Here is a 12,486-nt window from a genome sequence, read left to right as displayed (position 1 = left end):
TGTGACTGGATCGCAGTCAATTGCATTCTTAACCCCATACCATCCCTTCTGTACTACCATGCATACTACTAGTACTCATCATGACATGCTGTTCTAATCAAGTAAAATGCTATCACATAGCATTTTGAAGTTCTAAAGGTGAATTATGTGTTTAATTTCATTAACTTTGAAACTTTGTTCCTAGACAAAATTGAGCTACACAGTTGCCAGTAGTGTGCTAATCACGGTTTATTCCACATGTTTCTCTATTGTATGTTGCATAACTTGCATCATAGATAGTGAAGAAGCTTGCATTCAGCAGTTACCCCCAAATTTGTATCCTTGGGTTTTTGTTATTCACTAGGTAACACAACAACTTTTTATTAATTTCATTTAAACCCTGATTCTTACTACCAGTTGACTGGCCAGTATAGTCCCACCCGTTTTTTCGTGAATATTTTTTTTTTTTTTAAGTTTTTTATTTTTTCGGTTTTGTTGTGACCCTAGACCTAGACATAAATGCTAGGATCATTCACGGTTGACCTAAAAAAAATTTAAAAAAATTCAAGATGTTTTGTATTTTTAATATGAAAATTGATACTTTGTATTCATTTCATACTCTATTAATGATTTCAAAATGCATTCAAATTCAATGCATTTTGAAATCATTAATAGACTATGACATGAATACAAATTATCAATTTTCATATTAAAATAAAAACATCTTGAATTTTTTTTTTTTTTGAATGATCCTAGCATTTAGGTTTAGATCCTGGGACACTCCAAAGCCGAAAAAATAAATAACTTTAAAAAAAAAAATAAAAATAAAAAAAAAAATAAAATTTTAAATTTCTGAAATTTTTCGAAAATCTGGGGGTGGGACTTTACTCGAAGGTGGGACTATACTCGCGTCAGTACGGTAATTATTTTGGAGACTACAAACAAAAACCAAAGAGTTGCAACAGTTGTAGGAGACATAACCAAAAAATAATACTTGTACTAGATTTGCTTAAATGCACCCTCAATACTCGTCAACTGGGCGTGGCTTCATGCCATTGCTGATTATCGGCAATTGCCAAAGCAGCCAATAAGAGCACACTGCGTGATTATAGGCCTATTTGATAAAAAGAAATGATTGTAATCATTGGTTACCCTGTCAAATGTCAATAAGAATCTACAAATTATCAAAAACAATTGACCTAATCCTATAAAACTGATATACGAGGGGGTATCAAAAAGTTTTAGAAATCGCCCAGAAGTGAAAGAGCTATATCAGTGAAATTTTGTCAGTGCAATCACTGGTCCTTATGTACATTATGGTCCAAAAATGGTCTCATAGGTATGTTTACTTTTTTTACAGGTGGCACTAGATGCCAATAACCTGCTGCCCCAGTTACTGTGCATAAACTGCAAGATTGAGAAAATTGAGGCAAGCAGCGTTATTAAGATCCTGCATTTGAAGGGTTGCAGTGCCTAGAAAATCGATGATGAAATGAAAGTTATCTTCGGTGGTGATTGTGATATTGTCACTGTTGCTTTTTGGAAAATGAATTTTTATTTCATCACAGATTTTCTGGGCACTGTAACCCTTAAAATGGAACTTAATCATGCTGCATGCCTCAATTTTCTCCATTTTGCTGGTTATGTGGTTACATAGGCAGGTAGTGACATCTAGCTCCTGTAAAAAAAAGTAAACATACTTATGACACCATTTTTGCACCACAGTGTACATAAGGACCAGTGATTGCACTGACAAAATTTCATTGATATAGCTCTTTCACTTCTGTGCGATTTCTATAACTTTTTGATACCCCCTCGTACACAAGTAGTAATTTAGAACCATACTATGAAATACTGGCTTGATTTTAAACCTGGGCAAGCCCTGTCTACCAACCAACAGACTTGTTCACCAGTCCCCAGAACTGGCGGCCTATAAAAATGCATACACAAGTAATTTAGGCCTACACTATGTGTAGAGGGCAGTGGCGGTGCTACGGGGTCAGAACTCTTGCCCCAAAATAACGCAAATTTCACCTTTTTGCGGTGATTTTGCCCCCCTGAAATTCACTTTGCCCTTCAATGCCCCCCCGAAAAAAAAAAAAAATTCCTGGCGCCGCCACTGGTAGAGGGTAACAGGCTTGATTCTAAACCTCAGTAAGTCCTGTCTACCAATAAACTGATATCTTCACCAGTCCAAGAACAGGGGACCTATAAAAATGGCATACACAAGAAAATATGTAGGCCTAGCCTATACTATAGGAGTGGGGGGGGGGGGAACAGACTTGATTCTAAACCTCAGCAAGTCCTGTGTACCAATAAACTGACATCTTCACCAGTCCCAGAGCTTTTTTCACATGACACAGTATAATGTAGGTCATCATTGGATGATAGTAAATTGAAGCTGAGAGTTTTATGAGGTGAAGGTGTTAGAAGGTCTGCACAATGTTTTTGTAAAGACTACAAACAATCCAATGCTACATTTATATGAAAGCATAAATCTAGGTATCTCTAACAACTGAAGACAACAAGGCATTTGGTTTACTTTGGTTTCCTATGTTTGCTGCCATCTGGATGCTCCCTTAAATGATTGAAATAAGTCAACAGGGATATATTCTGGATTTGACAAAGCGACAGGGGAATGAGGAAGTTATAATTGAAGACCGAATTAGTTTGCGTATGACATCCTGTGAACCAGATCAAACATGCCATACTGCGCAGTTAGTAAGTATTTCAAATAGAAGTTATTCAATTGTCTATTCTATTCAAAAGTCATACTCCCCCTGTGGAAGACTCTAGTTAAATCTTCCACAGTCATAATGTGGATTTTAAATTGAATAGCCAAATGGGCTATTCCAGAAAATAGATGCACACCCCCTATAGAGGAGTTCGGATTTCCAGACTTTTTGTCCAGTCGTGACTGTTGGAAATCCAAGCTTTTAAAGTGTCCAAAGGCAAACAAATCCAGCAGAAAAATAGCTCAAAGTCAGAAATCCTCAATTTGAGAGCTCATTTTAGACATCCAAGCTTTTTCAAGTGAAATGGCAACTGGAATTCCAGTCGTTTTCTAGAAAGCAGACTTGGAGATCCGGACATTTCTTTTATTGAAAAAGTTACTCCTCCATAGGGGGTGTACACTTATTTTCTGGAATAGCCCAATAGCTCATCCGCTCATCTGATGAAAGACCAATACTTACGTCTTGGGTTCTCCTCTGTGACCGATTCCAAGAAGTCTTGCATCGTCATGTAAATCTGTCCATCCAGCTCACGAGATGCAAAAGATTGAAATCTCTGTTCTTTATCTGAGACCGGGTAGACATCATCCTGGGATAACAAAGATAACAAAGATACATACACTATTATGAAAAGTACTCAAAAATATCTTAACAGATCGTGAAAATATAATGAATTACACAAAGAGGTATAATAACACATCACAAATGTCTCTCTCTAGCAAATCCCACAAAATCCCACACCTTGGATACCTTCCCCTGAAGTGGAGCAGGACCAGGTAACGCACAGGGCCCAAATTACCACATAAATATTCCTTTAAAAAAGGAATGGGCGCCCAATGGAAGCTTTGATGTGATGTGCTGAAATCCAGGGGGGGGGGGCATATCATAATTTTTCTTGGTGGGTATATTCCCCAGAAATTTGTAGAAGCATTGTAAAATTGAAAGTTAAGAGAAATTGGATCTCTATGATGAGTCAGTTGCAACATTATCAGTTCAATAGCAATTGCTAGCATTCTGAACCCAATCCCCATTCTCTCACCATGATCAATGTCATGATAAATCTGCAAATGTATAACAAAATTATTTTAAAATCAAATTTTCTAGTAGGTAATAGTAATACCTCACAAAATATTCTACAGGTTTCTCTTAGTCTTAATCCCATGTGCACTACCTGCCAATTTACCAGCAAAGAACTATTGTGAGTGGTTACATAGAGGGTATATCATATATTGAGCCAATCAGAGATATGGTAAAAATACTTAGCAGGACTGAAGGGGATTAAAGAGGAAGCCCTGCCAGAGCAGTTCTTCTGGAGTGATCTAAACCTGCCTGGTTATCAAATTAATCAGTGACAATGTTAGCTCTGAATTTGACAGGTGCTAATTGATGTTTTAATGTTATTGCACCAATTAGCACCTGTCAAATTCAGAGATAACCTTATCACTGATTAATTTGATAACCAGGCATGTTTGGTTCACCCCCGAACTGCTCTGGCAGGGCTTCCTCTTTAAGCTTAAATTTGCTTGGAGATCTTAAAGGCCTATTTTGATTGTTTACTCAGATGATTATATAGAGGTACTAAGAAAGACCACAGAGCCAATGAGGTTTTAACTTTTGCATTTCTTTGGCGATAAACTTTCTTAGAGCAACTTGGCAAGTTTCACAAAATGGCATGTTTTAAATTTGTGTTAATTAGTAGCTTGTCCTACTTTCATTGCTTCCCATCTAACTGACCAGCATGCCCTCTGCATTCTTCGTCGGACAAGACCTATTTTTTGCCAGCTTCTGTACCGCCCGTTTACATAGTGCCTTATGTTGACTTCAGTCGAATTTGTGTATAAACAGGGTTGCTGCGTTTTGAACTCAACTTCAGAATTTGACTTCAAATGATGAACTGGGTCAAGATTTTTTATATTTCAAACTTGACTACAAATCAAGATTTAGCAGTGTAAAAGAACACACAAATAGGAGTCAAGTTCATCATGGTTACTGCAGCATAATTAAGTGAAGGGTAAAAGTTTAATTCACTTTTGTTTTGAAGTTAACTACCATTCTCTACTAAGTGTAAACACTCTTGTCAAAAATTCATTTATGCTAATCCTTTGTCACAATTTCAAATTTAATGTTGCAGTTGACTTTTCTCTGTGTAAACGAGGTCATACAATTAGACCCATTTATAGCTTTTACTGAGATACGCACCATGAAGCTGTTTGTTATTAGCACATTTATCAGGGTTTTGAGTTCAAGAAACTAGACCCTGCTGCTCCTTGCATGGAATCCTCCATCCCTCCTAGTGGTAGATAGAATTGGTTCAAAAAACTCTTCTGGGTTTATTCCTTGTCATCTTTTCAAGTCAAAATGGATTTAAATTGATACACAGAAACAGAGCCTTTTACCTCCATGAACTTGTTTATTTATATGATATAATTTGATGTTGCATGAAAATTATTCATCCCTGTAGGACTTAAAACTTTTAAAAAACTACTATTTTTAGTTATTCGGTCATTCTTTCTATATTTTTCTCTTTATCAAACATCCCCACTCAAACTTCAAAGTCATTAACATTTACTTGCAAAACTAAGACATTTTTAAAATGGCAAATAATACAGAATCATGAAGAAAGTAGCAATTTTGAACATAATCATACAAAAATAATAATGAAACTTTCCGATGGCTTGGGGGGTTTAAGAACATTATACAATTAAGTGTTTAATTCACAAGATGAGCGATGTAGAGTTTGTACAAGATTGGCATCATCTTTGTGTAGGATGTATGTGTGCATGTGATGGTGTCACTGTAAGCTTGAATAATATCTACTTCAGAGGAAAAAATTGGTGCCTGGAAATAAATATTGAATGTGATAATGTAATTATTCCACAAAGAAATGGTTCTGTGGTTTTTTTAGGATTTAGAATTGGTAAATGCTAGACAAGTGGCTTTCAACTCCCTTATTTTGCCCATCATTGTCAAACTTGCGGCATTTTGAACCCGTCTATATCTAGGACTGAATGTACACCATTCTTTCAAATTCCTTTACATTCCTTACAACAATTTTCCGACTTTCATTGTCGTCATCATATTTAAGAAACGTAAGAAAGAGCATTAAATAGACATGACATTTTGTGACAGCATCCGGGCTCTCCTCATTAGTGGTCTGCTCATTAATTAGACTCCTTACGTTCATTAGTGGTTACTTTAGTACATTTATCTCACACTGAAATCAAACACAGTGTATACTACCAAAATTGATCAAATTGGGTAGGACTTGCTCACTCAGCCACCCGCCCACTTCTGGCTGGTCCTGAATTTGATCTGTTAATGGAGTGATTAGCCAAATAGGGGAGGTGAAAATTGCCTCGCACAGGGAGAGTAACAATCCGAGGTGCCAAAGCTGGCAGATATTTTGAGTCCTAGCATCAGTTGGTGGGTGAGGTCAAATTGGTAGTTAAGTTCTGCGGAATAACTAGGTCATGTTCCATTACTAGATGTATGGATTCGGGCAACAGACAGGCTATCTGCAACACTTTACTTCTCAATGTTTGGGGTCAAATACAGGTTAGGTTGGATTGTAACTTGCTTTAATATCTGATGATGATGCCTCAATAAAAGGCTGGCTGCAAAGAGGCACAGTGAGATAGGAAGGGAATGGAGAGGAGGGTGCATATCACTGCACACCTGTTGAAATTCAGGAAGATAGTACAGTTCAGTCAAAGTTTGTCCACAGTTGGCCTATTTCCACATGTTTTATAAGGAGTAAACACAGCCTATAGAATTACTTGGCATGTCTACAAAGATGACCAAATCTACTGTTCAGAAATCATGAATAAATGATTTAATTTCATCTCTTCTTACAAGGGTGTTTTTGTTACAAAATATAGCGCTGTGCAGCATAAGTGTGGATGCCACTAATAATATTTTTCTTTACAAAAAGGGCTCTGATTTTGTGCAATTACAAAGCATTTTACTAGTGAAGAGGAGCTCGACGAGACAGGCTCGTTTGAAATCAATGGTTACATAAATAAGTACAACATTAGATGAGACCATGGCTTATTCTGAGAATCTTCGGAAAACCACCCTAGGCCATCAAACCACCAAAGACACATAATGAGACAAACTACACATAAAATGTTGACCAAACTGGATAAATTGTGTACTCATGGATGTAGTATTGATTCTATTCCCATCATTATATCGCCTTAGGACTGGATCTCCTGCTGGGGTACGACAGCCTCCAGGCACTCGCTAAACACATTCTGAACCACAGTGGCCCTGGGGGCAAATTGCCCAAATACTCGTGAATTAGGGCTGCAAAATGATTCTAGGATTACGTGCCATATCTAATCATTCTAATGACCGGCTGAAGGCAGCGCTCGCTGTGAAGGTGTCTCGGACTTCATTCGATCCGCTCAGGTAATAAGCCAAACAAAACAAAAACCGGTAATGAACATGTCAAACAAGACTCCTCAATGACCTATGCTCTTTCACATTTCAATCGCGCTAACATTTTCTCATCTTTTACACCTCAGTTCAACCTGTAGTATGTACCTTCTTTTGAAAGTCCCAGTTTCAGATCTGTGTTCATGTATTGGGTGTATCTAACCATAATTAAACTCAATCTCTATACCCAAGTGTCTTTAAACATTGCTACATATGTAATCAAAATCATTTTCCATAAAACAATCCCATTAAAACAATTTCTCCAAATACTTTTCAATTGCAACTCATTTACATCTGTGTACAAATCATTGTCTAATCCCAGAGGACATCTAACTATCTCCTCCACGCTTCATCCTCCTTTTGTTGATAGCCTCATCACACACTGCGCAGTATGCGCTGAGTACTCGCAGCAAGCATTCCTAGCTTTTCTTGGGTGCAAACTAACCAAAAGGCAACAAACTAAACCAGCAGGAGATGTTGTAGTAAGCCACGCTCTTTGATTGACTCAAAAGTAGCGAGGACTATAATGTTGGCGAGTTGTTTATGTCATTGCTATTCTTACCTTTTTAAAGGGATAAGTTAAGGTGGTTATGGAGGCATTATAAAAGTGCTCTAAACATGCTTTAAACAGATTAATTGAGTAGAGCAAAAATACACTGATCAATATGCCTTTTGTTTGAGTCAATCGGACATACGGTTGTCAAAATATATATCAATTTATATTTTCTTTGTATCTTATTGTTTTTTTCAATAATCAATCAAGTTAATGAGCTAAAATGACTGGAGAAGCTCATTTACATATAATTTTTGCCAATATTTTGCTAAAAATCCATGCATAAATGTTCAGGGTACTTTTATTTTGCATAATTTTGCCCTAAAACTTGGTCAAAGTGTTTCTAATATGTTCTAATGTATTGTATAGTGAAGCCACCCCCTAATTTGCATATTTGCATAATTAATTAGCATTTATGCATATTAGCTCATTAATTATGCAAATATGCAAATTAGAGGGCTGCTTCACTATATAATACATTAGAACATATTAGAAACACTTTGACCAAGTTTCAGGGCAAAAGTATGCTAAATAAAAGTACCCTGAACATTTATGCATTGATTTTAGCAGAATATTGGCAAAATTACATATTAATGAGCCTTTCCAGTCCTTTTTAGCTCATTAACTATATTGATTATTGACAAAAACAATAGGATACAAAGAAAATATAAATTGATGTATTTTTGAAACCGTATGTCCGATTTGCTCCAAACAAAAGGCATATTGATCAGTGTACTTTACCCTGCTCAATTAATCTGTTTAAAACATTCTCAAAGCATTTTCTAATTTCTAGAAAATGCATCCAATACCACCTTAAAGCCATGATTTCTCTGTGATACGGAAAAACTGAAAAATTCACGGAATTCGGGGTTTGCTCACGGAAATTTGAAAATGCCACAAAATAGTGAAAAACTGTGTAAAATGTCTAACTTTTGTGTTGATTTGCAAAAGAAAACAAAGAAAAGTGATAATTTAGCAGTAAATCAACCATTAAACAATCCATTCTAGCATTTATTCTAAGCCTACGATCCAAGATTCTGGCCGATACAGCTATCAGAAGTACACACAAGACAATTGATGATGCTTAATTTTAATGGGGATGTTGAGGGGAGACTACAGTAAAAAGGTACATATAATTATATAAGACAAATTACACTTTTAAAAACATGCTTGTATTCACTTTTCAGTGCTTTATAATGTAAAACGGAAAATCACGGAATCATCCAATTTGTAACACAGAATTAAAATTTTGTAACACGGAAAAATCGTGGCTTTAGGATAAGTGCCCTAATCTAAATAAAACACATCTCATGATCATATTATATCTGACTAGTAGTAGTATTCATTTTTATAATGATACTTATGTATATTAAAATTTGAAGCACATTCTTACATGCATTATCTCTTTTTACAGTCCACTGGTACGAGATTGCTCTTGTACAATTTACAAGATTGGGGCAGTGCTCAAATTGCTATGAAGTCCAGTCTATAAAAGTGTATGTTACTTGTAAACTTACCGGTACTTACTTATTTCCATACTGACTAACCTTTTGGTCTTAAATGGGCATATCTCGAAATGCCATGAAAAAAAAAGTACCCCTCTCCCGAGTGGCATCAAATGAAAGACAAGAAAATTAGTATAAAATATTCAGGGCTCAAAGTTGCTGCAAAACCCTTAACTTAGGCATTCAATGTAGTGTACAATTGTAACTGGGGGTATAGGTTAATAATAAACCTCTATCCAGGAAAGTAAACTCATCTTGCAACATCATCACAACTCCCCAATCTCTAACTCGCCACTCCATTCACCTGTAGCAAGCGTCAATTCCTTGCCGTGCATCCAATGTTAGGATAGTCACTAGGATCCACAACATGCTCATCCATCAAGGCACATTTCCTTAACCCCAATACATTTGCACATTCATTGAATGACCTTATAAAATATGGGTACAAAAACCTCATACTCTGCAACTTGAGGTCAAATTTTGCACTATGAGTGTTTAATTGAGGTTATTGAACTATGCAATTGGAATGAGGCCATTGTGATCCATAGTGAGAGAGTATCGCTGCTTGCATCCAGACGACGACTACTGGAAATCATCTCTGACATTTGTCTCATGTTTTGACAAATTTTGGCAAGTGATCATCCTGCTATATACCAAACCCATGCCAGCTACATTATTATATCACGTTATCTTGATGTAACGTAATCGATCTTATTCAAGAAGCTGTATCTTATTGCTCCAAGCTTTGCGCACTCATCTTACCACCACTGTAGCGATGTTATCACTTTGTTTGTTATGTAATATGGTGCCACTACAAGTTGATGGTTGGCAGGTTATATTTCCATCAAAATAATAACTATTGATATATTTGAAAATGTTCTCTACCAACAACGAAGTTGAGTTCATGGAGAGGGTTGATTTAAGATAGTGTCAAAGACTGGTTTTTTTGGATGTAACCGTGTAATATCTAGCTCAAAATGTTGTAACCTTGTACAAGTTTGTACTCATTTAGTTTTGCTTCTTAAAATATCTTGATGCACACACAAATGATAAATACTTTTCATCAAAATGATAATCAATTTGCTCAGGATAACACAAAAGAACATTTAACCAAATATTTGAAGTGTTTTATTTAAAATAACACAAATGAAATTGACAAGTGTTTGCACAAACCCCAAATCAAAATTTTGTCAGAAAGCACCTACACATGAATGGAACCCACAACCTTCTGCATGTTAAGTAGATATCCACACCTCATGAGAAATTCATAACTATAGTAACCAGAACCTACTGTATCAAACTTGTAGTCTATTTATAGTTTCTTATATTAATCATGTGATTCAAATGAATAATCCCAGCAAACACAAAAAAATGCTCTTAAAACATTTATTTAAAACAGAAATCAAAACATTTTAATAACATTTAAATGTTGACTTATATAAAGATCATGAATACAGTTTTAAAATGTTATTGTAAAATATTTTGGGCAAACATTTTTGCAAAATATTTTGTCAAAAGTTACATTCTGTTAGAATGTTTTTGCATCATTTTTTCAAAAACGTTTTATGAATGATGTTATTAAAACATTTTATACCCTTTATATAAGAGTAATATACATCTAAACATTTTCTGTAAAACATTGTGTGTTTGCTGGGATAATTGGCAAAGGCACGCCCTCCAAGTCAACCCCACCCTAGCGATACCCTTCGCCCTCAAGTACTTAATCACTCTTACAATGTCAATTTTAAAACAGGGCTAAAAGTTGAAAAGTGTGAGTGAGGGTGTGAGTCACCTGCTGGATCTATAACATGTTCACTAATAACAATGAAGATGGTCATTTGGCATGAATAGACACACCTTCAAAGTCAACCCCACCCTTCAGTGTTCAATCAATCTTACAATGACTGTCACAGGTAGTTGACAGGAAAAAGAGGGAATAGGTTTCCAGGGGGAAAATTTCAATTTGATTCCATGCCCCACTCCTTGCATGGCTTTACTGCTAAAAATGTGCACATGCAACATTTTGTAGCTGTTACATTAAAATAGCTCAAAGTTTTAGTCTAAAATAGGTATAACATAAATTTTGGTCAATTTTATAATCTAATATAAATTTGAAGGGGGGTGGGCAACTTTGCAAATATCCCCCCCCCCCCCCGAAAAAATATGTTTGCAAATATGTGAAAATATCAAGCATAGTTATCAAGCTTCAAGACTACTTTTAATCAATTACTGATCCCAAAGAGATCATTTTCTCTGCCCCTAGAATTATCATCACACCCTCGTCGCAATAAAACTACTAATTGCAAAGGGCTTAAGCAACGGTTTTGGAGACAACTTAATTGTCTACACAGGAATTGAGGGCATTAGTTTTCCTTATGGGCTCTCTTCAATGGCAGCATTAACAAAGATTACACAACCAGGGATACTTCTAATTAATAATAAATTGATGGAACAACAAGGGTGTGTGTATAGACCCTGGAAAGAAATTGACTTTTATTCCTTTCAATCCCTTACTGTATTTATAGCATTATATGATGGACTCATTTAAACGTATATTGAGGCACTCCACAGACAGGGAAAATGTAAAACACGATTCAAATTAGTTTATAGATTTACCAGTGGCAGATCTGACATCAAGAGAGAGGGGTCTTTTAGTGAGAAATCATTGTATTAGTGAGGTTGGGCTATTTGCAATTCAAATTGGGCACATTTTATCAGACAAAAAACATTAAAATTTCCAAATCTGTATTATAAAAACAATTAACTTCTGCATGTATAATGAGCAATTTGGTATGAATTTTGATCAGGTTGAAAAAAAGGAGGGGGTGGGTCTTTGGGGGATGTGGCAACAAATGAAACCAAATATGAATTAATTAAATTAGTGGAAGTAAAAAAGAGGTTCAATGCTGTTATACCTCATTTTTAGGGATATGTTCCCCCTGAATCATATTCTTACCTATTTATCCAGGCCTAATGTAATCATAGTAATGGTATCAGGTGACTGGCTATAAGACATTGCTAATATCTGACATTATAGAATAATTTAGGTCATTTTCTGGCATCTTAGTCATGTTTTAATTGGGATTTTTGGTACACTGAGATGTTAACGTGTACCAGAATGTGTCATTATGATATCTTTGAAACAGTTAGTGTTAGGGTTAGACTTTGGGTATCAAAGCTGTATGAGTTATCAAGGAGGTAGAACAAAAAAGTATTGACCTTTTTGGTAAATCTCATAAGCCTTTGCGATTACACCTGAGATATCATCATTTGACGTCAC

At 35.8% G+C, this 12,486-nt stretch overlaps 1 protein-coding gene across 1 annotated transcript in view; it reads right to left on the bottom strand.

Moving 5' to 3' along the window:
• The window catches only part of LOC140160571 (calcium uptake protein 3, mitochondrial-like), a 288,013-nt gene that overhangs the window by 139,262 nt on the left and 136,265 nt on the right, over nucleotides 1-12,486 (bottom strand). The window contains 1 exon segment of the mRNA XM_072183815.1: nucleotides 3,174-3,300. Within this exon segment, the coding sequence (XP_072039916.1) occupies nucleotides 3,174-3,222 (49 nt within the window). The 5' untranslated portion in view covers nucleotides 3,223-3,300.

This window comes from Amphiura filiformis, chromosome 9 (genome assembly GCF_039555335.1).
Source record: "Amphiura filiformis chromosome 9, Afil_fr2py, whole genome shotgun sequence".
NCBI lineage: Eukaryota > Metazoa > Echinodermata > Ophiuroidea > Amphilepidida > Amphiuridae > Amphiura > Amphiura filiformis.
The sequence above is the reverse complement of the archived record's forward strand: the minus strand, read 5'-3'. Positions and strand labels throughout refer to the sequence as shown.